This window comes from Entelurus aequoreus, linkage group LG09 (genome assembly GCF_033978785.1).
Source record: "Entelurus aequoreus isolate RoL-2023_Sb linkage group LG09, RoL_Eaeq_v1.1, whole genome shotgun sequence".
Lineage (NCBI taxonomy): Eukaryota > Metazoa > Chordata > Actinopteri > Syngnathiformes > Syngnathidae > Entelurus > Entelurus aequoreus.
Genome location: NC_084739.1, coordinates 61,923,855 through 61,951,045, shown reverse-complemented (window position 1 = coordinate 61,951,045; position 27,191 = coordinate 61,923,855). Strand labels below are relative to the sequence as shown.

The 27,191-nt window shown below is 43.4% G+C and overlaps 1 protein-coding gene across 8 annotated transcripts in view; it reads right to left on the bottom strand.

Annotated features, from left to right (window-relative positions):
* LOC133657601 (ryanodine receptor 2-like) overlaps positions 1-27,191 on the bottom strand; it is a 212,667-nt gene that overhangs the window by 132,717 nt on the left and 52,759 nt on the right. For all 8 annotated transcript variants that reach the window (XM_062059109.1, XM_062059105.1, XM_062059111.1 and 5 more), the window contains exons 37-44: positions 20,057-20,270; positions 19,488-19,997; positions 19,220-19,420; positions 15,603-15,717; positions 15,314-15,454; positions 3,381-3,657; positions 3,175-3,289; positions 2,934-3,066 (exon numbers count right to left, since the gene is read on the bottom strand). In XM_062059109.1, coding sequence (XP_061915093.1) covers positions 2,934-3,066; positions 3,175-3,289; positions 3,381-3,657; positions 15,314-15,454; positions 15,603-15,717; positions 19,220-19,420; positions 19,488-19,997; positions 20,057-20,270 — 1,706 coding nt within the window. The remainder of the gene's footprint in view (positions 1-2,933; positions 3,067-3,174; positions 3,290-3,380; positions 3,658-15,313; positions 15,455-15,602; positions 15,718-19,219; positions 19,421-19,487; positions 19,998-20,056; positions 20,271-27,191) is intronic.

Below are 27,191 nucleotides of genomic sequence, written 5' to 3'. Positions count from 1 at the left end.
GCTTCTTACTAGGGGTGTGCATCTCCCAATGTGAATCTCCACACATGGCTTACGATACAATTCACGGACAAAACTTTTTAAAACATTACCCTTCCATGCGGAAAAGAATGTCAGAACAATGTCATGTGTTTATTTTACAAATAGACACATACAAAACAGGCGGTTCCTGTGTTTTAAGCTTATAGTAGCCATTGCAATATATTTATCTGTAGTAATCTATTGATTTATACCTGCACCTTATTGCTCTTTTATCCTGCACTACAACCATCTAATGCAACGAAATGTCCTTCTTATCTGTACTGTAAAGTTCACATTTGAATGACAATAAAAGGAAGTCTAAGCCTAATCCATAAACTTCAAGAAAAGAAGATGTGTGAGTTAAAAATGCTAAATTAATTTTCTTCTGTTGACTCTTAGTTTAGTTGTATTTGTTGTACATTGTATCAAATCTGAACAAAAGACTGAAAGGTTGAGATATTCAGGAAGGAACCAAATCTATTGAGTGGCTCATTAACAAGAACGATGGGTTTGTTTTTATTTGAAGCGAGACAGTGATGAAACATTTACGTCTCAACAACTCTCTGCTGTGACTGGAATGAACTTCATTGTGATCGCACTTCAAAGTAGCAGGAAATGTTTCCAGTTCAAAGTGTCTAAGAGCAAATATTCAGTAGACTGTGAGGAAGGACTTGTACCTTCATGTCTCAGAAAAGCTCTGCTAGATTTGTCACCAGTCGCTTTTGGAGAAACAAAGTGTGTCAGAGGAGTTGGACAGATTCTAGATTTAGTGAGAAAGTCTGCAAGTTGACAACAATCCGCTGAAGTGTTTGAGGAAAAGAAAGAAGCAAAGACCTGCCTTATGTTGCTTTTTATTGCTTTATGTTGCGTGGTACTCTCGTATTACGTCGTCACAGATATATTATGTTGCGTGGTACTCTCGTATTACGTCGTCACAGATATATTATGTTGCGTGGTACTCTCGTATTACGTCGTCACAGATATATTATGTTGCGTGGTACTCTCGTATTACGTCGTCACAGATATATTATGTTGCGTGGTACTCTCGTATTACGTCGTCACAGATATATTATGTTGCGTGGTACTCTCGTATTACGTCGTCACAGATATATTATGTTGCGTGGTACTCTCGTATTACGTCGTCACAGATACATTATGTTGCGTGGTACTCTCGTATTACGTCGTCACAGATATATTATGTTGCGTGGTACTCTCGTATTACGTCGTCACAGATATATTATGTTGCGTGGTACTCTCGTATTACGTCGTCACAGATATATTATGTTGCGTGGTACTCTCGTATTACGTCGTCACAGATATATTATGTTGCGTGGTACTCTCGTATTACGTCGTCACAGATATATTATGTTGCGTGGTACTCTCGTATTACGTCGTCACAGATATATTATGTTGCGTGGTACTCTCGTATTACGTCGTCACAGATACATTATGTTGCGTGGTACTCTCGTATTACGTCGTCACAGATATATTATGTTGCGTGGTACTCTCGTATTACGTCGTCACAGATATATTATGTTGCGTGGTACTCTCGTATTACGTCGTCACAGATACATTATGTTGCGTGGTACTCTCGTATTACGTCGTCACAGATATATTATGTTGCGTGGTACTCTCGTATTACGTCGTCACAGATATATTATGTTTCGTGGTACTCTCGTATTACGTCGTCACAGATATATTATGTTGCGTGGTACTCTCGTATTACGTCGTCACAGATATATTATGTTGCGTGGTACTCTCGTATTACGTCGTCACAGATATATTATGTTGCGTGGTACTCTCGTATTACGTCGTCACAGATATATTATGTTGCGTGGTACTCTCGTATTACGTCGTCACAGATATATTATGTTGCGTGGTACTCTCGTATTACGTCGTCACAGATATATTATGTTGCGTGGTACTCTCGTATTACGTCGTCACAGATATATTATGTTGCGTGGTACTCTCGTATTACGTCGTCACAGATACATTATGTTGCGTGGTACTCTCGTATTACGTCGTCACAGATACATTATGTTGCGTGGTACTCTCGTATTACGTCGTCACAGATATATTATGTTGCGTGGTACTCTCGTATTACGCCGTCACAGATATATTATGTTGCGTGGTACTCTCGTATTACGTCGTAATACGTGGTTACAGAGAAGAAAGAAGACACCAGCGTGGTTACAGAGAAGAAAGAAGACACCAGCGTGGTTACAGAGAAGAAAGAAGACACCAGCGTGGTTACAGAGAAGAAAGAAGACACCAGCGTGGTTACAGAGAAGAAAGAAGACACCAGTGTGGTTATAGAGAAGAAAGAAGACACCAGCGTGGTTATAGAGAAGAAAGAAGACACCAGCGTGGTTACAGAGAAGAAAGAAGACACCAGCGTGGTTACAGAGAAGAAAGAAGACACCAGCGTGGTTACAGAGAAGAAAGAAGACACCAGTGTGGTTATAGAGAAGAAAGAAGACACCAGCGTGGTTACAGAGAAGAAAGAAGACGGCAGCGTGGTTACAGAGAAGAAAGAAGACACCAGCGTGGTTACAGAGAAGAGAGAAGACACCAGCGTGGTTACAGAGAAGAAAGAAGACACCAGTGTGGTTACAGGGAAGAAAGAAGACACCAGCGTGGTTACAGAGAAGAGAGAAGACACCAGCGTGGTTACAGTGAAGCCAAATACTCTTCCTCCTATTCTGCTAGGGCTGTTCCCCGCGGTCCCACCCTGGTATGGCATGGTACTTGAGAAGAACGTACCTAGTCCTGGTATGGCACAGTACTCGAGAACAACGTACCTAGTCCTGGTATGGCACGGTACTTGAGAACAACGTACCTAGTCCTGGTATGGCACAGTACTTGAGAACAACGTACCTAGTCCTGGTATGGCACAGTACTTGAGAAGAACGTACCTAGTCCAACACTGCTGTTCTCCAAGAGGTAGCTGAGGTGGTCAAACAAGGCTCCCTGGTTGTGTCTGCTGATGCGGCAGAAGTAGCAAAGGAATCGGCAGCAACTGGCCACCATCTTGGGGAAGGAAATGTCCTAGCAGGCCAAAATAAAAAGTCATGCTGTTGCTAGCATGTTTTTCAGTTCAAAGACTATAATATACTGACCTTTGATTCCTTCTCTCCAAGACTATAATATACTGACCTTTGATTCCTTCTCTCCAAGAACATTGACCATCACCTCCATCACTGTTTGGTGCATCCCCAACGCCCTCATTAAGTTTGGGTGCTGATAGAAAACCTTATTGTTCATGATGTCTCTGTGGATGCCAGAAACAAGATTGATGTTTGACAAGAAATAAACTAAGAGTGCAATCTGCCCTCACTCTAGTCACCCTAGTCTGCCCTCACCCTAGTCGTCTGATCATCAGCTTTTCCTCCTCTTTTCCCATTCGAACGCTGAGTAACGAGCGGATTTGGCCCAAGGAGGCCAGCAGGGTCATGGTGTCTTCCACGGAAGCTTGGCTGATGCTGTAAGCTTTGGCAAGAGGGGCAGCCATTTGCCCCCCAACACCTTCATACTGGCGGTGCAGCAGAGAGAAGACGGCCCTGACCAGGCCGGGGTCCTCCATCTCAGTCTCTGCAGCCCAGCGCAACATTGTTGCTGAGATGTACAACATCAGCCACTCTGGAAAGTGTCACAGCAGGCCACAGATGATCAACAACATGGGAGTCTTCAAAGTCTCTAAAACTACTTCAACATTTGATATACACACTGCAAGTATGTATATATATATATATATATATATATATATATATATATATATATATATATATATATATATGTATATGTATATGTATATATATATATATATATATATATATATATATATATATATATATATATATATATATATATATATATATATATATATATATATATATAAATATATAAAGTTATGGGACTGATTTATTCCGCGCATTGATTTCCGTTCCCATAGCAACGCAGGTCTGACTTCTGGCAACATGTGTGTTCCTACTTCCAGAATCCAACAGGAGTGTGTTGTAATCATGGCAGACCAGTGGTGTGTCATCAGGGTGTTGTAATCATGGCAGACCAGTGGTGTGTTGTAATCATGGCAGACCAGTGGTGTGTTGTAATCATGGCAGACCAGTGGTGTGTTGTAATCATGGCAGACCAGTGGTGTGTTGTAATCATGGCAGACCAGTGGTGTGTTGTAATCATGGCAGACCAGTGGTGTGTTGTAATCATGGCAGACCAGTAGTGTGTTGTAATCATGGCAGACCAGTGGTGTGACATCAGGGTGTTGTAATCATGGCAGACCAGTGGTGTGACATCAGGGTGTTGTAATCATGGCAGACCAGTGGTGTGACATCAGGGCCAACAAGACCTTCTCTGCTGGACTGCCATAACCAGAAATCATGATCATAATTAAAGATAAAAGTAATGTTTTATTTACTTTGCCTAAATATGTAAAAGTATTCACGTTCTCTTCATGTCATATTATGTTCCTTCCAGTGTTGTTGTTTTTACTTTGACTTTGTATCCAATCAGAATTCAGCTAGTACCAAATCTGCCTTCAGAATCAACAATGTGTGTGCACTGTAAGTGAACAGACGCATACAGTTGATAGACAGTTGCAATAGCCAATCAGATCACCAGTTGTAGTCCGTAAGACCTTCAAGCCACCATTGGTTTTTCAGCTCTCTCACTCCGCTCTGGACAAGTGCCTCTGCCTTGGCGTGGGTCTGCCCTTAGTCCCTGCACTTGATTCTTAGTCCCTGCACTTGATTCTTAGTCCCTACACTTGATTCTTTGTCCCTGCACTTGATTCTTAGTCCCTGCACTTGATTCTTAGTCCCTACACTTGATTCTTTGTCCCTGCACTTGATTCTTTGTCCCTGCACTTGATTCTTAGTCCCTACACTTGATTCTTTGTCCCTGCACTTGATTCTTAGTCCCTGCACTTGATTCTTAGTCCCTGCACTTGATTCTTAGTCCCTACACTTGATTCTTTGTCCCTGCACTTGATTCTTAGTCCCTACACTTGATTCTCTGTCCCTGCACTTGATTCTTTGTCTCTGCACTTGATTCTTTGTCCCTGCACTTGCTTTGGCTCTGCCAAGAACCACCAATCAGCTGTTGTATTTCCTTGTGCTTTTCATGGAAATACAAGAATCACCAATCAGCTGTTGTATTTCCATGTGCTTTTCATGGAAATACAACAAGAATCACCAATCAGCTGTTGTATTTCCATGTGCTTTTCATGGAAACAATCCTGGCAACCATCGCCCATCTTCTTTCTGGACCACTGCTGGAGGCACTGTCCATAAGTCTTCTCACATTCCAAGTTGCAAAGTTCATTGGTTTTGTTTTTCCACCACTATGAGGTGAACCCACAGGACGCGGTATTCCAGTCAGGTTGTAGGAGGCAGGGTATTTTTAGGTCACCTTTTCTAGCCCCTTCCCGTGTAGGGTGAGCAGAGTGGATCCTAAATAGGGCAGCTCAGACGTGGGTGCTGCTGCCGAAATGCTCTCTCTGCCTCGGTCCGAGAGCAAGGCGACTGAATCAGGCACCCACCGCCTATGTGCCAGTGCCTGGCTAGAAGCTCCCAGACTTTACTGGCCTGCTCCTGTCACCATTTCCTGGTCACCATAGGACTTATAGGGGGTTGGGTAATGATGGGTCCTTCAGGAGAACGCCTGTGCAGGGAATCTTTTCAAGTGGGGAGACTGGTGCACAGACACTGTCCTTGGCAAAGAGAAGACCAGGGTCCAATGGCATGGAGACCAAGACAACATCTTTGCTGCAGCCTTCCTTCGCCTTTGTGACCGTTGTGGAGCTTCTCTGCAACCATCATCCGCCCACTCCGCCGCCGAGGTCTTTTTTGACGAGGGCGACGCGCAGACTCCAACGTCACTTCTTGGCTGTGGGGAGCTGTATCCGGTGGCAAAGGAACCCCAGAACGACCGGCACCTCCTCACAGCTGCAGGAGATTGCCGGAGCTCCGGTCTGTCGGAGGACCGCCTACGGTGTGCCTACCAGCACTTTCTTTTCTCTCAGGGTGTGCTCCCCTAGCCTTTTGTATTCCCAGACTAACCCACAAGGCAGCGGGGCAGTGGTTGGGTGATGCCAGGGCGCGTCCATAATGTGGTTCTGCGCATCACGCCTCTGGGGACCACTGCAGCTCCGAGATCCCCTGCCACGTTTGCCTTGGGCCGCGGGGCCCTAGTTACCATGTGTGGCCACCTGGAGGCCTGACAGGTGAAGGGGAGTCTGTGTACTGGCAGGAGAAGACTGACGCACAATGCTGCTTCTCCGTTCACAAGGACTAGCCAGTGGCAGTGTCTGTAAGCCAGAGGGTAGCAAGCAGGTGGGAAGTAGACATGCAACCTTCCCTCTAACTACATCACAACACCATGTAGGCTAAATATTCCCTCTAACTACATCACAACACCATGTAGACTGAATATTCCCTCTAACTACATCACAACACCATGTAGGCTGAATATTCCCTCTAACTACATCACAACACCATGTAGGCTGAATATTCCCTCTAACTACATCACAACACCATGTAGGCTGAATATTCCCTCTAACTACATCACAACACCATGTAGGCTGAATATTCCCTCTAACTACATCACAACACCATGTAGGCTGAATATTCCCTCTAACTACATCACAACACCATGTAGGCTGAATATTCCCTCTAACTACATCACAACACCATGTAGGCTGAATATTCCCTCTAACTACATCACAACACCATGTAGACTGAATATTCCCTCTAACTACATCACAACACCATGTAGACTGAATATTCCCTCTAACTACATCACAACACCATGTAGACTGAATATTCCCTCTAACTACATCACAACACCATGTAGACTGAATATTCCCTCTAACTACATCACAACACCATGTAGGCTGAATATTCCCTCTAACTACATCACAACACCATGTAGGCTGAATATTCCCTCTAACTACATCACACCATGTAGACTGAATATTCCCTCTAACTACATCACAACACCATGTAGGCTGAATATTCCCTCTAACTACATCACAACACCATGTAGACTGAATATTCCCTCTAACTACATCACAACACCATGTAGGCTGAATATTCCCTCTAACTACATCACAACACCATGTAGGCTGAATATTCCCTCTAACTACATCACAACACCATGTACGCTGAATATTCCCTCTAACTACATCACAACACCATGTAGACTGAATATTCCCTCTAACTACATCACAACACCATGTAGGCTGAATATTCCCTCTAACTACATCACAACACCATGTAGACTGAATATTCCCTCTAACTACATCACAACACCATGTAGGCTGAATATTCCCTCTAACTACATCACAACACCATGTAGACTGAATATTCCCTCTAACTACATCACAACACCATGTAGACTGAATATTCCCTCTAACTACATCACAACACCATGTAGGCTGAATATTCCCTCTAACTACATCACAACACCATGTAGGCTGAATATTCCCTCTAACTACATCACAACACCATGTAGGCTGAATATTCCCTCCAACTACATCACAACACCATGTAGGCTGAATATTCCCTCTAACTACATCACAACACCATGTAGGCTGAATATTCCCTCTAACTACATCACAACACCATGTAGGCTGAATATTCCCTATAACTACATCACAACACCATGTAGGCTGAATATTCCCTCTAACTACATCACAACACCATGTAGACTGAATATTCCCTCTAACTACATCACAACACCATGTAGGCTGAATATTCCCTCTAACTACATCACAACACCATGTAGGCTGAATATTCCCTCCAACTACATCACAACACCATGTAGACTGAATATTCCCTCTAACTACATCACAACACCATGTAGACTGAATATTCCCTCTAACTACATCACAACACCATGTAGGCTGAATATTCCCTCTAACTACATCACAACACCATGTAGGCTGAATATTCCCTCTAACTACATCACACCATGTAGACTGAATATTCCCTCTAACTACATCACAACACCATGTAGGCTGAATATTCCCTCTAACTACATCACAACACCATGTAGACTGAATATTCCCTCTAACTACATCACAACACCATGTAGGCTGAATATTCCCTCTAACTACATCACAACACCATGTAGGCTGAATATTCCCTCTAACTACATCACAACACCATGTACGCTGAATATTCCCTCTAACTACATCACAACACCATGTAGACTGAATATTCCCTCTAACTACATCACAACACCATGTAGGCTGAATATTCCCTCTAACTACATCACAACACCATGTAGACTGAATATTCCCTCTAACTACATCACAACACCATGTAGGCTGAATATTCCCTCTAACTACATCACAACACCATGTAGACTGAATATTCCCTCTAACTACATCACAACACCATGTAGACTGAATATTCCCTCTAACTACATCACAACACCATGTAGGCTGAATATTCCCTCTAACTACATCACAACACCATGTAGGCTGAATATTCCCTCTAACTACATCACAACACCATGTAGGCTGAATATTCCCTCCAACTACATCACAACACCATGTAGGCTGAATATTCCCTCTAACTACATCACAACACCATGTAGGCTGAATATTCCCTCTAACTACATCACAACACCATGTAGGCTGAATATTCCCTATAACTACATCACAACACCATGTAGGCTGAATATTCCCTCTAACTACATCACAACACCATGTAGACTGAATATTCCCTCTAACTACATCACAACACCATGTAGGCTGAATATTCCCTCTAACTACATCACAACACCATGTAGGCTGAATATTCCCTCCAACTACATCACAACACCATGTAGACTGAATATTCCCTCTAACTACATCACAACACCATGTAGGCTGAATATTCCCTCTAACTACATCACAACACCATGTAGGCTGAATATTCCCTCTAACTACATCACACCATGTAAACTAGGCCCACACACAACTTTGACAAGCAAGACTTTCTGCTCTGTGTCATAAGAAAAGTGCAACATTATCTTGTGTTTTCAGTGCTTGTTTATCGACAGATCATGAAGTTAACTTACGAGTCGTGTTCTTGTAGACGGAGCCGAGCGTGACCGTGCTTGTGCGTGAAAAGCAACTAACAAAAAACATAATGTAGCATCCTCATTGTAGTGTGTAGTGATGTTAAATACTATATATACTTCATTACACATGTACTATATATTCATTGTAGTGTGTAGTGATGTTAAATACTATATATACTTCATTACACATGTACTATATATTCATTGTAGTGTGTACTGATGTTAAATACTATATATACTTCATTACACATGTACTATATATTCATTGTAGTGTGTAGTGATGTTAAATACTATATATACTTCATTACACATGTACTATATATTCATTGTAGTGTGTAGTGATGTTAACGACAATACACACTTCATTACACATGTACTATATATTCATTGTAGTGTGTAGTGATGTTAAATACTATATATACTTCATTACACATGTACTATATATTCATTGTAGTGTGTAGTGATGTTAACGACAATACACACTTCATTACACATGTACTATATATTCATTGTAGTGTGTAGTGATGTTAAATACTATATATACTTCATTACACATGTACTATATATTCATTGTAGTGTGTAGTGATGTTAAATACTATATATACTTCATTACACATGTACTATATATTCATTGTAGTGTGTAGTGATGTTAAATACTATATATACTTCATTACACATGTACTATATATTCATTGTAGTGTGTAGTGATGTTAAATACTATATATACTTCATTACACATGTACTATATATTCATTGTAGTGTGTAGTGATGTTAAATACTATATATACTTCATTACACATGTACTATATATTCATTGTAGTGTGTAGTGATGTTAAATACTATATATACTTCATTACACATGTACTATATATTCATTGTAGCGTGTAGTGATGTTAAATACTATATATACTTCATTACACATATACTATATATTCATTGTAGTGTGTAGTGATGTTAAATACTATATATACTTCATTACACATGTACTATATATTCATTGTAGTGTGTAGTGATGTTAAATACTATATATACTTCATTACACATGTACTATATATTCATTGTAGTGTGTACTGATGTTAATTACACATGTACAATATCCATGATTAAATGCTTTATAATTCCCTTAAACATGCTAAATGGTTTCCTTGGCTGGTTAGTGCGTGCTGATTTTATAAATAATGTAGACTTGACTGCACATGTTGCACAACATCATCATGTTGCTGAACACGGTATAATTCTATCAGTGTTGGCTCTCAGCAGCACATTCAATCTTTAATAATATTCCCAGGGTTCTGTGTATGTGCAGGCTGCTTTTAAAGATCATTTGTACGTCTAAAGTTCATCAAAATAAACATAATAATGCCACAGAGTCAGATATTGCTGCTTTTTTTAGGCTTCTGATTGGACAAAAAGTGCATGACAGCAGGTGTGTGTGTGTGTGTGTGTGTGTGTGTGTGTGTGTGTGTGTGTGTGTGTGTGTGTGTGTGTGTGTGTGTGTGTGTGTGTGTGTGTGTGTGTGTGTAGACATAGACACTTTTGAACTACACTTGTGTGGATGGACATTGTTGTAACCCCAAATATGTCTTTTTGAAACCCTCTGTGTTCCTGTGGACATGGCCAAAGTCTTCCTGTGTCCAGAGTCACTTATTCCCGGAATTTTTTTAACAATAATAAATATGACAAAAAAAAGGAATTTGTGAAAATAATCATCGATCTAATAAGTGTTGATCATATATTATTATATCATTTCCTTGTATGATTCTGACAATATTCAAACTAACCTTGGTAACACCACCAGGGATTTATGCATGGATCTACATGTTATGTACACCTGTAATGTACACCTGTTATGTACACTTGTAATGTACACCTGTTATGTACACCTGTTATGTACACCTGTTATGTACACCTGTTATGTACACCTGTTATGTACACCTGTAATGTACACTTGTAATGTACACTTGTAATGTACACCTGTAATGTACACCTGTTATGTACACCTGTTATGTACACCTGTTATGTACACCTGTAATGTACACTTGTAATGTACACCTGTTATGTACACCTGTTATGTACACCTGTAATGTACACCTGTAATGTACACCTGTAATGTACACCTGTTATGTACACCTGTAATGTACACCTGTAATGTACACCTGTAATGTACACTTGTAATGTACACCTGTTATGTACACCTGTTATGTACACCTGTTATGTACACCTGTAATGTACACCTGTAATGTACACCTGTTATGTACACCTGTTATGTACACCTGTAATGTACACCTGTAATGTACACCTGTTATGTACATCTGTAATGTACACCTGTAATGTACACCTGTTATGTACACCTGTTATGTACACCTGTAATGTACACCTGTTATGTACACCTGTAATGTACACCTGTTATGTACACCTGTTATGTACACCTGTAATGTACACCTGTTATGTACACCTGTAATGTACACTTGTAATGTACACCTGTTATGTACACCTGTAATGTACACCTGTAATGTACACCTGTAATGTACACCTGGCTGCTACACCATCATCTCTCTGGATCCTTATTAATGGACGTGTTCATTTCCTGTTAATAACTGCTTACTTTCTGCTGTAACACAGTTCTATCTACACTTCTTAAAGTATAAGCACGTATTTCTTGCATTTCTTCAAGCTAGCTTAGTGATGTGTACGCCTGCTCCTGCTTGCTCTTTTTGAAAAAAGGCTGATCCAGAGGGCATCAGATTTTGTGATCAGCAGGTTTCACGCAGAAACATTAAATCATTCATAACAAGCGCATTTTCTCCAACTTCACTTTGGCCTGTCGCACCAACAAAGCATACAAAAGTATATCTATGTATGAAATATTGCAGAAAATATGAAAACATTAGAGAGGAAATAGAAAGCCAGAGAAATTCACTGGAACTAATAGCATGTATAACTAATAGCATGTATAACTAATAGCATGTATAATAACTAATAGCATGTATAACTAACAGCATGTATAACTAATAGCATGTATAACTAATAGCATGTATAATAACTAATAGCATGTATAATAACTAATAGCATGTATAACTAATAGCATGTATAACTAATAGCATGTATAATAACTAATAGCATGTATAACTAATAGCATGTATAATAACTAATAGCATGTATAACTAATAGCATGTATAACTAATAGCATGTATAATAACTAATAGCATGTATAACTAATAGCATGTATAATAACTAATAGCATGTATAATAACTAATAGCATGTATAACTAATAGCATGTATAACTAATAGCATGTATAATAACTAATAGCATGTATAACTAATAGCATGTATAACTACAAACCCCGTTTCCATATGAGTTGGGAAATTATGTTAGATGTAAATATAAACGGAATACAATGATTTGCAAATCCTTTTCAAGCCATATTCAGTTGAATATGCTACAAAGACAACATATTTCATGTTCAAACTCATAAACTTTTTTTTTTGTTGCAAATAATCATTAACTTTATAATTTGATGGCAGCAACACGTGACAAAGAAGTTGGGAAAGGTGGCAATAAATACTGATAAAGTTGAGGAATGCTCATCAAACACTTATTTGGAACATCCCACAGGTGAGCAGGCTAATTGGGAACAGGTGGGTGCCATGATTGGGTATAAAAGTAGATTCCATGAAATGCTCAGTCATTCACAAACAAGGATGGGGCGAGGGTCACCACTTTGTCAACAAATGCCTGAGCAAATTGTTGAACAGTTTAAGAACAACCTTTCTCAAGCAGCTATTGCAAGGAATTTAGGGATTTCACCATCTACGCTCCGTAATATCATCAAAGGGTTCAGAGAATCTGGAGAAATCACTGCAGGTAAGCAGCTAAGCCCGTGACCTTCCATCCCTCAGGCTGTACTGCATCAACAAGCCACATCAGTGTGTAAAGGATATCACCACATGGGCTCAGGAACACTTCAGAAACCCACTGTCACTAACTACAGTTGGTCGCTACATCTGTAAGTGCAAGTTAAAACTCTCCTATGCAAGGCGAAAACCGTTTATCAACAACACCCAGAAACGCCGTCGGCTTCGCTGGGCCTGAGCTCATCTAAGATGGACTGATACAAAGTGGAAAAGTGTTCTGTGGTCTGACGAGTCCACATTTCAAATTGTTTTTGGAAACTGTGGACGTTGTGTCCTCCGGACCAAAGAGGAAAAGAACCATCCGGATTGTTCTAGGTGCAAAGTGTAAAAGGCAGCATGTGTGATGGTATGGGGGTGTATTAGTGGCCAAGACATGGGTAACTTACACATCTGTGAAGGCACCATTAATGCTGAAAGGTACATACAGCTTTTGGAGCAACATATGTTGCCATCCAAGCAACGTTACCATGGACGCCCCTGCTTATTTCAGCAAGACAATGCCAAGCCACGTGTTACATCAACGTGGCTTCATAGTAAAAGAGTGCGGGTACTAGACTGGCCTGCCTGTAGTCCAGACATTGAAAATGTGTGGCACCTGCAATAGCAGAAGGGAGACCCCCGGACTGTTGAACAACTTAAGCTGTACATCAAGCAAGAATGGGAAAGAATTCCACTTCAAAAATGTGTCTCCTCACTTCCCAAACCTTTACTGAGTGTTGTTCAAAGGAAAGGCCATGTAACAGTGGTGAACATGCCCTTTCCCAACTACTTTGGCACGTGTTGCAGCCATGAAATTCTAACTTAATTATTATTTGCAAAAAAAAAAAAAGTTTTTGAGTGTGAACATGAAATATGTTGTCTTTGTAGCATATTCAACTGAATATGGCTTGAAAATGATTTGCAAATCATTGTATTCTGTTTATATTTACATCTAACACCATTTCCCAACTCATATGGAAACAGGGTTTGTAATAGCATGTATACCTGGTTGTATCATATCGTCCTCCACAATGACGTATAACGCATCAAATACCTTTGCCACAAAATAAGCCCGCAAGCTAGCGAACATGTGTAAAAACACAAGTCTTTGGAGAGCAGAGGGGAAAAGGGGAAAATATTAACTATATTAAATTGCTTCTATACTTACTGGGACTCTGCATTCTGTGTTTCTACACCTTCTATACTTACTGGGACTCTGCATTCTGTGTTTCTACACCTTCTATACTTACTGGGACTCTGCATTCTGTGTTTCTACACCTTCTATACTTACTGGGACTCTGCATTCTGTGTTTCTACACCTTCTATACCTTCTGGGACTCTGCATTCTGTGTTTCTACACCTTCTATACTTACTGGGACTCTGCATTCTGTGTTTCTACACCTTCTATACCTTCTGGGACTCTTCATTCTGTGTTTCTACACCTTCTATACTTACTGGGACTCTGCATTCTGTGTTTCTACACCTTCTATACTTACTGGGACTCTGCATTCTGTGTTTCTACACCTTCTATACTTACTGGGACTCTGCATTCTGTGTTTCTACACCTTCTATACTTACTGGGACTCTCCATTCTGTGTTTCTACACCTTCTATACTTACTGGGACTCTGCATTCTGTGTTTCTACACCTTCTATACTTACTGGGACTCTGCATTCTGTGTTTCTACACCTTCTATACTTACTGGGACTCTGCATTCTGTGTTTCTACACCTTCTATACCTTCTGGGACTCTGCATTCTGTGTTTCTACACCTTCTATACTTACTGGGACTCTGCATTCTGTGTTTCTACACCTTCTATACTTACTGGGACTCTGCATTCTGTGTTTCTACACCTTCTATACTTACTGGGACTCTGCATTCTGTGTTTCTACACCTTCTATACTTACTAGGACTCTGCATTCTGTGTTTCTACACCTTCTATACTTATTGGGACTCTGCATTCTGTGTTTCTACACCTTCTATACTTATTGGGACTCTGCATTCTGTGTTTCTACACCTTCTATACTTACTGGGACTCTGCATTCTGTGTTTCTACACCTTCTATACTTACTGGGACTCTGCATTCTGTGTTTCTACACCTTCTATACTTACTAGGACTCTGCATTCTGTGTTTCTACACCTTCTATACTTATTGGGACTCTGCATTCTGTGTTTCTACACCTTCTATACTTATTGGGACTCTGCATTCTGTGTTTCTACACCTTCTATACTTACTGGGACTCTGCATTCTGTGTTTCTACACCTTCTATACTTACTGGGACTCTGCATTCTGTGTTTCTACACCTTCTATACTTACTGGGACTCTGCGCTCTGTTAGCCTCCACTTCTGCGGCTGTTCTCTTCAGTCCTAGAAGTCTGGCCGCAAGGCTGAGGAGTTGATCTTTCACTGACAACTGGGCCGCCTTGCCCTCCTCCGAGGCGCCGTCCAATTCGATGCCTGTGCAAAGAGCAGTAAAATCAAATGGAGTCTGGCTGGCAGATGATCACGCTAAGTGCCGTCTCAGAGCTTCTTTTCGGCTCGCTGAGTTTTACGGAGCTCCGCGAGGTTGAATAATGGAGCGCGGGAATATAAAAAGGGAGGGTACCACCGCAGTGCGTGTTGAGAAGATGGTGGAAGTCTCGCAGGAGCTGTCGGGTTTCCATCGGGCATGGACAGTTCTCCTGCTGGTCCTCGTCTCTGAAGCTCAGAAGCATGTTGATCTGACGCAGACAAAAGAAGAAATAGTGAACACTATAAGGCATTGTTCACACTCAGAGGTAGGCTACAGTCAAAAACACTATAAGGCCTTGTTCACACTCAGAGGTAGGCTACAGTCAAAAACACTATAAGGCCTTGTTCACACTCAGAGGTAGGCTACAGTCAAAAACACTATGAGGCCTTGTTCACACTCAGAGGTAGGCTACAGTCAAAAACACTGAGGCCTTGTTCACACTCAGAGGTAGGCTACAGTCAAAAACACTATGAGGCCTTGTTCACACTCAGAGGTAGGCTACAGTCAAAAACACTATGAGGCCTTGTTCACACTCAGAGGTAGGCTACAGTCAAAAACACTATGAGGCCTTGTTCACACTCAGAGGTAGGCTACAGTCAAAAACACTATGAGGCCTTGTTCACACTCAGAGGTAGGCTACAGTCAAAAACACTATAAGGCCTTGTTCACACTCAGAGGTAGACTACAGTCAAAAACACTATGAGGCCTTGTTCACACTCAGAGGTAGGCTACAGTCAAAAACACTATGAGGCCTTGTTCACACTCAGAGGTAGGCTACAGTCAAAAACACTATGAGGCCTTGTTCACACTCAGAGGTAGGCTACAGTCAAAAACACTATAAGGCCTTGTTCACACTCAGAGGTAGGCTACAGTCAAAAACACTATGGGGCCTTGTTCACACTCAGAGGTAGGCTACAGTCAAAAACACTATAAGGCCTTGTTCACACTCAGAGATAGGCTACAGTCAAAAACACTATAAGGCCTTGTTCACACTCAGAGGTAGGCTACAGTCAAAAACACTATAAGGCCTTGTTCACACTCAGAGGTAGGCTACAGTCAAAAACACTATAAGGCCTTGTTCACACTCAGAGGTAGGCTACAGTCAAAAACACTATAAGGCCTTTTTCACACTCAGAGGTAGACTACAGTCAAAAACACTATGAGGCCTTGTTCACACTCAGAGGTAGGCTACAGTCAAAAACACTATGAGGCCTTGTTCACACTCAGAGGTAGGCTACAGTCAAAAACACTATAAGGCCTTGTTCACACTCAGAGGTAGGCTACAGTCAAAAACACTATAAGGCCTTGTTCACACTCAGAGGTAGGCTACAGTCAAAAACACTATGAGGCCTTGTTCACACTCAGAGGTAGGCTACAGTCAAAAACACTATAAGGCCTTGTTCACACTCAGAGGTAGGCTACAGTCAAAAACACTATAAGGCCTTGTTCACACTCAGAGGTAGACTACAGTCAAAAACACTATGAGGCCTTGTTCACACTCAGAGGTAGGCTACAGTCAAAAACACTATGAGGCCTTGTTCACACTCAGAGGTAGGCTACAGTCAAAAACACTATGAGGCCTTGTTCACACTCAGAGGTAGGCTACAGTCAAAAACACTATAAGGCCTTGTTCACACTCAGAGGTAGACTACAGTCAAAAACACTATAAGGCCTTGTTCACATTTAGAGGTAGGCTACAGTCAAAAACACTATAAGGCCTTGTTCACACTCAGAGGTAGGCTACAGTCAAAAACACTATAAGGCCTTGTTCACACTCAGAGGTAGGCTACAGTCAAAAACACTATAAGGCCTTTTTCACACTCAGAGGTAGGCTACAGTCAAAAACACTATAAGGCCTTGTTCACACTCAGAGGTAGGCTACAGTCAAAAACACTATAAGGCCTTTTTCACACTCAGAGGTAGGCTACAGTCAAAAACACTATAAGGCCTTGTTCACACTCAGAGGTAGACTACAGTCAAAAACACTATAAGGCCTTGTTCACACTCAGAGGTAGGCTACAGTCAAAAACACTATAAGGCCTTGTTCACACTCAGAGGTAGGCTACAGTCAAAAACACTATAAGGCCTTTTTCACACTCAGAGGTAGGCTACAGTCAAAAACACTATAAGGCCTTGTTCACACTCAGAGGTAGGCTACAGTCAAAAACACTATAAGGCCTTTTTCACACTCAGAGGTAGGCTACAGTCAAAAACACTATAAGGCCTTGTTCACACTCAGAGGTAGACTACAGTCAAAAACACTATAAGGCCTTGTTCACACTCAGAGGTAGACTACAGTCAAAAACACTATGAGGCCTTGTTCACACTCAGAGGTAGGCTACAGTCAAAAACACTATAAGGCCTTGTTCACACTCAGAGGTAGGCTACAGTCAAAAACACTATGAGGCCTTGTTCACACTCAGAGGTAGGCTACAGTCAAAAACACTATAAGGCCTTGTTCACACTCAGAGGTAGGCTACAGTCAAAAACACTATGAGGCCTTGTTCACACTCAGAGGTAGACTACAGTCAAAAACATATGCATAACACAAAAACTGAATTGGGCAGCTTTCATGGCTTATGTGATGCATCTCAAATATGTTTGCTGGGTTGAACATGTATCGTAATTGCCAACCTACTTACCATTTTCCCCGATTTGAACCCTGCACTTTAAACCAAGTTGCAGCTAATTTATGGATTTTTCCGGGTTCACAGGCCATCAAAAGATTTAGCCTCGTCACTAAAGCCCAATGATATTGCCAAACGGGTCACGGTGGACCGATGAAATTGTTGACATTGAATCAAACGCTCTCATATCATCATTAAGTCAGCCATTTAGTGCATTATGCACTCACCCTCATTGTGGAGAAGAAATGACTAAATGCACACAACGTGAGCCCTAAAGCCGAAGAAGATTGACATGGCTACTTTATGCCGTGTTCCAGTCTTTTATGGTTGAAGTTTATTTCCAACATGTATAATTACAGTATGATACATCACATACTTTCATTTCTCCTTACAACATGACCGAAAAGGAGTAGGAAGAAACAACCCTATCTCTTTTCCAATTCATAGCAATTACTGTCACATATACGGCAGAAAATGGATGGATAGATGTTCACTTCCTGTTCTCATTTTGTAACACAATTTAAATCCAGTAATTGTAAATACAACAGTTCTTCTAAATAAATGGTTGATTGGCATAATGAGACAAATAATATTATCACAATTCCAATAAGGTTCAAGACGTTTGTCAGAATTCTTCTTCCTTGTACTTTGTCAAACTAGATCATATCAGTACATTGTTTGACCTTTTTGCTAAATCTATTCCATAATTCAAAGCGAGAAGGTCCAGGGTTGGATTAGCGGACTCTGACTGCATGGACTCCATCTTCCCCACCTGCAGACAGGCTGATTGGCAACTCTAAATGTTCCCTATTGTGTTTATTCTCTATTTGTGTAGACTCTGCCACGAGGTGACAACTGGGCCAGGGTGCACTTCTTGGGATAGGCTCCAGCACCCCTCTACCCCTTGTGACCTCGAGAGGGACGAGCGTTAAAAAGAGGGACGGTTGGATGGATTGATATGCTAAAGGTTTCAAGTGCATACAAATGATCTTTGGTTAAAGGTGTGATTTAACACAAGCACAAGCTGTGTAAATATTGATTATTTCTTCCTACACGGACTTCATTGTGTTTGAGACATCCAACCTGCTCTTGCGGAGGCGAGCGGAACTCCTTGGTCTTGCGTGCAGTGAGGGCCGCCGACATGTTGAGAGCCTGCATGACTTGTCTGTAGCGGAAGCGCTGGTTCTCCTGCAGCTGAGTCACCACATTTTCCGAGAAGCCGACCACTGCTTCTACCCTGTGGCGCACCTGGATGTCGCACAGGTAGGTCAGCACGTTGCAGAGCTGCAAGGAAAGAGACAAATATATCAGCTTTGTTTGGATGGATTGTGAACAAACGCTGTGTGTTCACCTCAAGTTTGACCGTTTCTGGAAGTTTCATTTGCAGCAGTCCTAATTTGGGATCATTTACGTCTTTTGCACTTTCTTCCTCTGTTGAAAAGACTCCAGGTTCTATCAGTTGGAGAACCCTAGTTAGGTCCTCCTCAGTCAGCACCCCCATTACCAGAAGGGTGTAGAAGAGTTTGATGAGAGGAACTAGCAGATGCTCTACACTGCCCCCTATAGGGTCTCTGACACCAGCATGCACGGCCCAGACGGCTGCACTCAGCATCTCCACTGTGAGGCTCTTCACTATATCCAGAGGAAGTTCTGGACTGTCACTACTGGCTCTTTCCCTTTCCAACCTATCGCTCCAGACAAAACAAGTCCTGGAGAAGCGCATCTGTGGTTTGAGAGACGTGCTTGGAAGGCCAAAAGGCAGACTGGAGCAAAGGGTGATGTCTCTGGTTTGGTCCGTCATGGGGACGATGTATTCATGGTTCATCATGAGACAGGCGGTGGCGTGGCTGCTGAGGTAAACCTAGCAAAAAAAAGTAAAGATGAACACATTTAGAAGCAGGAGGAGAAACACAAACACACCTGGAGAAGAAGCTGGTAAAAGGCAGAGCGCAGCGGGCCAGGTAGATGAGCATCCTGGAGGGCGTGGAGGACCTGGGTCTGGTCCACATGGCTGCAGATGGCGTGGCAAACTCTGGTGTTGCCATGGGCGCACACAGCGCAGTACAAGAGGAGGGTGTGGCACTGAAAGGTCAAGAGGTCCTCAAGTTCGGACAGCTCCAAGATGTCCACACACCTACAGTACGCCATAGACAAGTATGTTGGAGCAGGATTTTTACATTTAAAAAACACTGTAAATCACCTAGACAAAATGAAAACAATGTCATGGATCAAAACAAAACATAAATTGGTTTAAATTATATTTTGAATTGCGGCAACAATGTGTTCAAATAAATGCTGCCAAATCAGACGTAATAAATTGTGATTTGGGTGTGCCACAAGGATCTATTTTGCTTTTCAGTATGTATATTAATGACCTCCCCAATATTTGCACAAATACCACCTGCCAAATGTATGCAGATGATGCAATCATTTAAGTGGAGCCGACACCTCAACAGGCTTCACAGATATTAAACAGACACTTGCTGAAGTATCAACAAGGCTTCAAAATAACGGTTTAACCCTAAATGATAACAAAACAGTCTCAATGTGTTTTTCTCTGAAGAAACAATCATTCAATGAAATTCAGGTCAACAATAATCAAAATAAAATAGAGCAGGTAAAGGAATTGAAATATTTGGGTGTTATTTTGGACCCAAAGCCAAAATGTGATGGCCTCACTGTGGAAGTCTTTAACACTGGAGTTAAAGTCACAGTGGGAGCTGTAGAGTGAAAAGGTGCTGGACCACTCTGGGTCAGTCTGGGTTCTCACATCTGTGGAAGTCTTTGCCACTGGAGTTAAAGTCACAGTGGGAGCTGTAGAGTGAAAAGGTGCTGGACCACTCTGGGTCAGTCTGGGTTCTCACATCTGTGGAAGTCTTTGCCACTGGAGTTAAAGTCACAGTGGGACTTTAAAGGCCTACTGAAAGCCACTACTAGCGACCACGCAGTCTGATAGTTTATATATCAATGATGAAATGTTAACATTGCAACACATGCCAATACGTCACTTATAAAGTGACATTTTACATTTCCCGCGAAATATCCTGCTGAAAACATCTCGGTATGATGAAGTTTGCGCGTGACGTCACGGATTGTAGCGGACATATTGGGACAGCATTGTGGCCAGCTATTAAGTCGTCTGTTTTCATCGCAAAATTCCACAGTATTCTGGACATCTGTGTTGGTGAATCTTTTGCAATTTGTTTAATGAACAATGAAGACAGCAAAGAAGAAAGCTGTAGGTGGGAAGCGGTGTATTAGCGGCCGGCTGCAGCAACACAAACACGTAGCCGGTGTTTCATTGTTTACATTCCCGAAAGATGACAGTCAAGCTTTACCATTGGCCTGTGGAGAACTGGGACAAGAGAGACTCTTACCAGGAGGACTTTGAGTTGGATACGCGGTACCGTGAGTACGCAGTTGCGGCTTCCAAACATTTGATCACTTGCCCATACATGCGTGCCGCTATGTGCATGTCACGTACGTAACTTTGGGGAAATATATGTGCTGTATGAACTTTGGGGAGGTGAACGGTACTTTGGGCTGTGGGATTGAGTGTGTTGTGCGGGTGTTGGAGTTGTATTGGTGGGTTATATGGACGGGAGGGGGCAGGTGTTTGTTATGTGGCATATTAAATAAAAGCCTGGTTGTGTTGTGGCTAATAGAGTATATATATGTCTTGTGTTTATTTACTGTTGTAGTCATTCCCAGCTGAATATCAGGTCCCACCCGCCTCTCACAGCATCTTCCCTATCTGAATCGCTTCCACTGCCCTCTAGTCCTTCACTCTCACTTTCCTCATCCACGAATCTTTCATCCTCGCTCAAATTAATGGGGAAATCGTCACTTTCTCTGTCCGAATGGCTCTCGCTGCTGCTGGCCATGATTGTAAACAATGTGCAGATGTGAGGAGCTCCACAACCTGTGACGTCACGCTACTTCTGCTGGTGGCCATGATTGTAAACAATGTGCAGATGTGAGGAGCTCCACAATCTGTGACGTCACGCTACTTCTGCTGGTGGCCATGATTGTAAACAATGTGCAGATGTGAGGCGCTCCACAACCTGTGACGTCACGCTACTTCTGCTGCTGGCCATGATTGTAAACAATGTGCAGATGTGAGGAGCTCCACAACCTGTGACGTCACGCTACTTCTGCTGGTGGCCATGATTGTAAACAATGTGCAGATGTGAGGAGCTCCACAACCTGTGACGTCACGCTACTTCTGCTGCTGGCCATGATTGTAAACAATGTGCAGATGTGAGGAGCTCCACAACCTGTGACGTCATGCTACTTCTGCTGGTGGCCATGATTGTAAACAATGTGCAGATGTGAGGAGCTCCACAAGCTGTGACGTCACGCTACTTCTGCTGGTGGCCATGATTGTAAACAATGTGCAGATGTGAGGAGCTCCACAAGCTGTGACGTCACGCTACTTCTGCTGGTGGCCATGATTGTAAACAATGTGCAGATGTGAGGAGCTCCACAACCTGTGACGTCACGCTACTTTTGCTGGTGGCCATGATTGTAAACAATGTGCAGATGTGAGGAGCTCCACAACCTGTGACGTCACGCTACTTCTGCTGGTGGCCATGCTTGTAAACAATGTGCAGATGTGAGGCGCTCCACAAGCTGTGACGTCACGCTACTTCTGCTGGTGGCCATGATTGTAAACAATGTGCAGATGTGAGGCGCTCCACAACCTGTGACGTCACGCTACTTCTGCTGGTGGCCATGATTGTAAACAATGTGCAGATGTGAGGAGCTCCACAACCTGTGACGTCACGCTACTTCTGCTGGTGGCCATGATTGTAAACAATGTGCAGATGTGAGGAGCTCCACAAGCTGTGACGTCACGCTACTTCTGCTGGTGGCCATGATTGTAAACAATGTGCAGATGTGAGGAGCTCCACAACCTGTGACGTCACGCTACTTCTGCTGGTGGCCATGATTGTAAACAATGTGCAGATGTGAGGAGCTCCACAACCTGTGACGTCACGCTACTTCTGCTGGTGGCCATGATTGTAAACAATGTGCAGATGTGAGGCGCTCCACAACCTGTGACGTCACGCTAATTCTGCTGGTGGCCATGATTGTAAACAATGTGCAGATGTGAGGCGCTCCACAAGCTGTGACGTCACGCTACTTCTGCTGGTGGCCATGATTGTAAACAATGTGCAGATGTGAGGAGCTCCACAACCTGTGACGTCACGCTACTTCTGCTGGTGGCCATGATTGTAAACAATGTGCAGATGTGAGGAGCTCCACAACCTGTGACGTCACGCTACTTCTGCTGGTGGCCATGATTGTAAACAATGTGCAGATGTGAGGCGCTCCACAACCTGTGACGTCACGCTACTTCTGCTGGTGGCCATGATTGTAAACAATGTGCAGATGTGAGGAGCTCCACAACCTGTGACGTCACGCTACTTCTGCTGGTGGCCATGATTGTAAACAATGTGCAAATGTGAGGAGCTCCACAACCTGTGACGTCACGCTACTTCTGCTGGTGGCCATGATTGTAAACAATGTGCAGATGTGAGGAGCTCCACAAGCTGTGACGTCACGCTAATTCTGCTGGTGGCCATGATTGTAAACAATGGGGAAATGTGAGGAGCTCCACAACCTGTGACGTCACGCTACTTCTGCTGGTGGCCATGATTGTAAACAATGTGCAGATGTGAGGAGCTCCACAACCTGTGATGTCACGCTACTTCTGCTGGTGGCCATGATTGTAAACAATGTGCAGATGTGAGGAGCTCCACAATCTGTGACGTCACGCTACTTCTGCTGGTGGCCATGATTGTAAACAATGTGCAGATGTGAGGCGCTCCACAACCTGTGACGTCACGCTACTTCTGCTGCTGGCCATGATTGTAAACAATGTGCAGATGTGAGGAGCTCCACAACCTGTGACGTCACGCTACTTCTGCTGGTGGCCATGATTGTAAACAATGTGCAGATGTGAGGAGCTCCACAACCTGTGACGTCACGCTACTTCTGCTGGTGGCCATGATTGTAAACAATGTGCAGATGTGAGGAGCTCCACAACCTGTGACGTCACGCTACTTCTGCTGGTGGCCATGATTGTAAACAATGTGCAGATGTGAGTAGCTCCACAAGCTGTGACGTCACGCTACTTCTGCTGGTGGCCATGATTGTAAACAATGTGCAGATGTGAGTAGCTCCACAACCTGTGACGTCACGCTACTTCTGCTGGTGGCCATGATTGTAAACAATGTGCAGATGTGAGGAGCTCCACAACCTGTGACGTCACGCTACTTCTGCTGGTGGCCATGATTGTAAACAATGTGCAGATGTGAGGAGCTCCACAACCTGTGACGTCACGCTACTTCTGCTGGTGGCCATGATTGTAAACAATGTGCAGATGTGAGGAGCTCCACAAGCTGTGACGTCACGCTACTTCTGCTGGTGGCCATGATTGTAAACAATGGGGAAATGTGAGGAGCTCCACAACCTGTGACGTCACGCTACTTCTGCTGGTGGCCATGATTGTAAACAATGTGCAGATGTGAGGAGCTCCACAACCTGTGACGTCACGCTACTTCTGCTGGTGGCCATGATTGTAAACAATGTGCAGATGTGAGGCGCTCCACAACCTGTGACGTCACGCTACTTCTGCTGCTGGCCATGATTGTAAACAATGTGCAGATGTGAGGAGCTCCACAACCTGTGACGTCACGCTACTTCTGCTGGTGGCCATGATTGTAAACAATGTGCAGATGTGAGGAGCTCCACAACCTGTGATGTCACGCTACTTCTGCTGGTGGCCATGATTGTAAACAATGTGCAGATGTGAGTAGCTCCACAACCTGTGATGTCACGCTACTTCTGCTGGTGGCCATGATTGTAAACAATGTGCAGATGTGAGGAGCTCCACAACCTGTGACGTCACGCTACTTCTGCTGGTGGCCATGATTGTAAACAATGTGCAGATGTGAGTAGCTCCACAAGCTGTGACGTCACGCTACTTCTGCTGGTGGTCATGATTGTAAACAATGTGCAGATGTGAGGAGCTCCACAACCTGTGACGTCACGCTACTTCTGCTGGTGGCCATGATTGTAAACAATGTGCAGATGTGAGGCGCTCCACAACCTGTGACGTCACGCTACTTCTGCTGGTGGCCATGATTGTAAACAATGTGCAGATGTGAGGAGCTCCACAACCTGTGACGTCACGCTACTTCTGCTGGTGGCCATGATTGTAAACAACGTGCAGATGTGAGGAGCTCCACAACCTGTGACGTCACGCTACTTCTGCTGGTGGCCATGATTGTAAACAACGTGCAGATGTGAGGAGCTCCACAACCTGTGACGTCACGCTACTTCTGCTGGTGGCCATGATTGTAAACAATGTGCAGATGTGAGGAGCTCCACAACCTGTGACGTCACGCTACTTCTGCTGGTGGCCATGATTGTAAACAATGTGCAGATGTGAGGCGCTCCACAACCTGTGACGTCACGCTACTTCTGCTGGTGGCCATGATTGTAAACAATGTGCAGATGTGAGGAGCTCCACAACCTGTGACGTCACGCTACTTCTGCTGGTGGCCATGATTGTAAACAATGTGCAGATGTGAGGCGCTCCACAACCTGTGACGTCACGCTACTTCTGCTGGTGGCCATGATTGTAAACAATGTGCAGATGTGAGGAGCTCCACAACCTGTGACGTCACGCTACTTCTGCTGGTGGCCATGATTGTAAACAATGTGCAGATGTGAGGCGCTCCACAACCTGTGACGTCACGCTACTTCTGCTGGTGGCCATGATTGTAAACAATGGGGAAATGTGAGGAGCTCCACAACCTGTGACGTCACGCTACTTCTGCTGGTGGCCATGATTGTAAACAATGTGCAGATGTGAGGAGCTCCACAAGCTGTGACGTCACGCTACTTCTGCTGGTGGCCATGATTGTAAACAATGTGCAGATGTGAGGAGCTCCACAACCTGTGACGTCACGCTACTTCTGCTGGTGGCCATGATTGTAAACAATGTGCAGATGTGAGGAGCTCCACAAGCTGTGACGTCACGCTACTTCTGCTGCTGGCCATGATTGTAAACAATGTGCAGATGTGAGGAGCTCCACAACCTGTGACGTCACGCTACTTCTGCTGGTGGCCATGATTGTAAACAATGTGCAGATGTGAGGCGCTCCACAACCTGTGACGTCACGCTACTTCTGCTGGTGGCCATGATTGTAAACAATGTGCAGATGTGAGGAGCTCCACAAGCTGTGACGTCACGCTACTTCTGCTGCTGGCCATGATTGTAAACAATGTGCAGATGTGAGGAGCTCCACAAGCTGTGACGTCACGCTACTTCTGCTGGTGGCCATGATTGTAAACAATGTGCAGATGTGAGGAGCTCCACAACCTGTGACGTCACGCTACTTCTGCTGGTGGCCATGATTGTAAACAATGTGCAGATGTGAGGCGCTCCACAACCTGTGACGTCACGCTACTTCTGCTGGTGGCCATGATTGTAAACAATGTGCAGATGTGAGGAGCTCCACAACCTGTGACGTCACGCTACTTCTGCTGGTGGCCATGATTGTAAACAATGTGCAGATGTGAGGAGCTCCACAACCTGTGACGTCACGCTACTTCTGCTGCTGGCCATGATTGTAAACAATGTGCAGATGTGAGGAGCTCCACAACCTGTGACGTCACGCTACTTCTGCTGGTGGCCATGATTGTAAACAATGTGCAGATGTGAGGAGCTCCACAAGCTGTGACGTCACGCTACTTCTGCTGGTGGCCATGATTGTAAACAATGTGCAGATGTGAGGAGCTCCACAACCTGTGACGTCACGCTACTTCTGCTGGTGGCCATGATTGTAAACAACGTGCAGATGTGAGGAGCTCCACAACCTGTGACGTCACGCTACTTCTGCTGGTGGCCATGATTGTAAACAATGTGCAGATGTGAGGAGCTCCACAACCTGTGACATCACGCTACTTCTGCTGCTGGCCATGATTGTAAACAATGTGCAGATGTGAGGAGCTCCACAACCTGTGACGTCACGCTACTTCT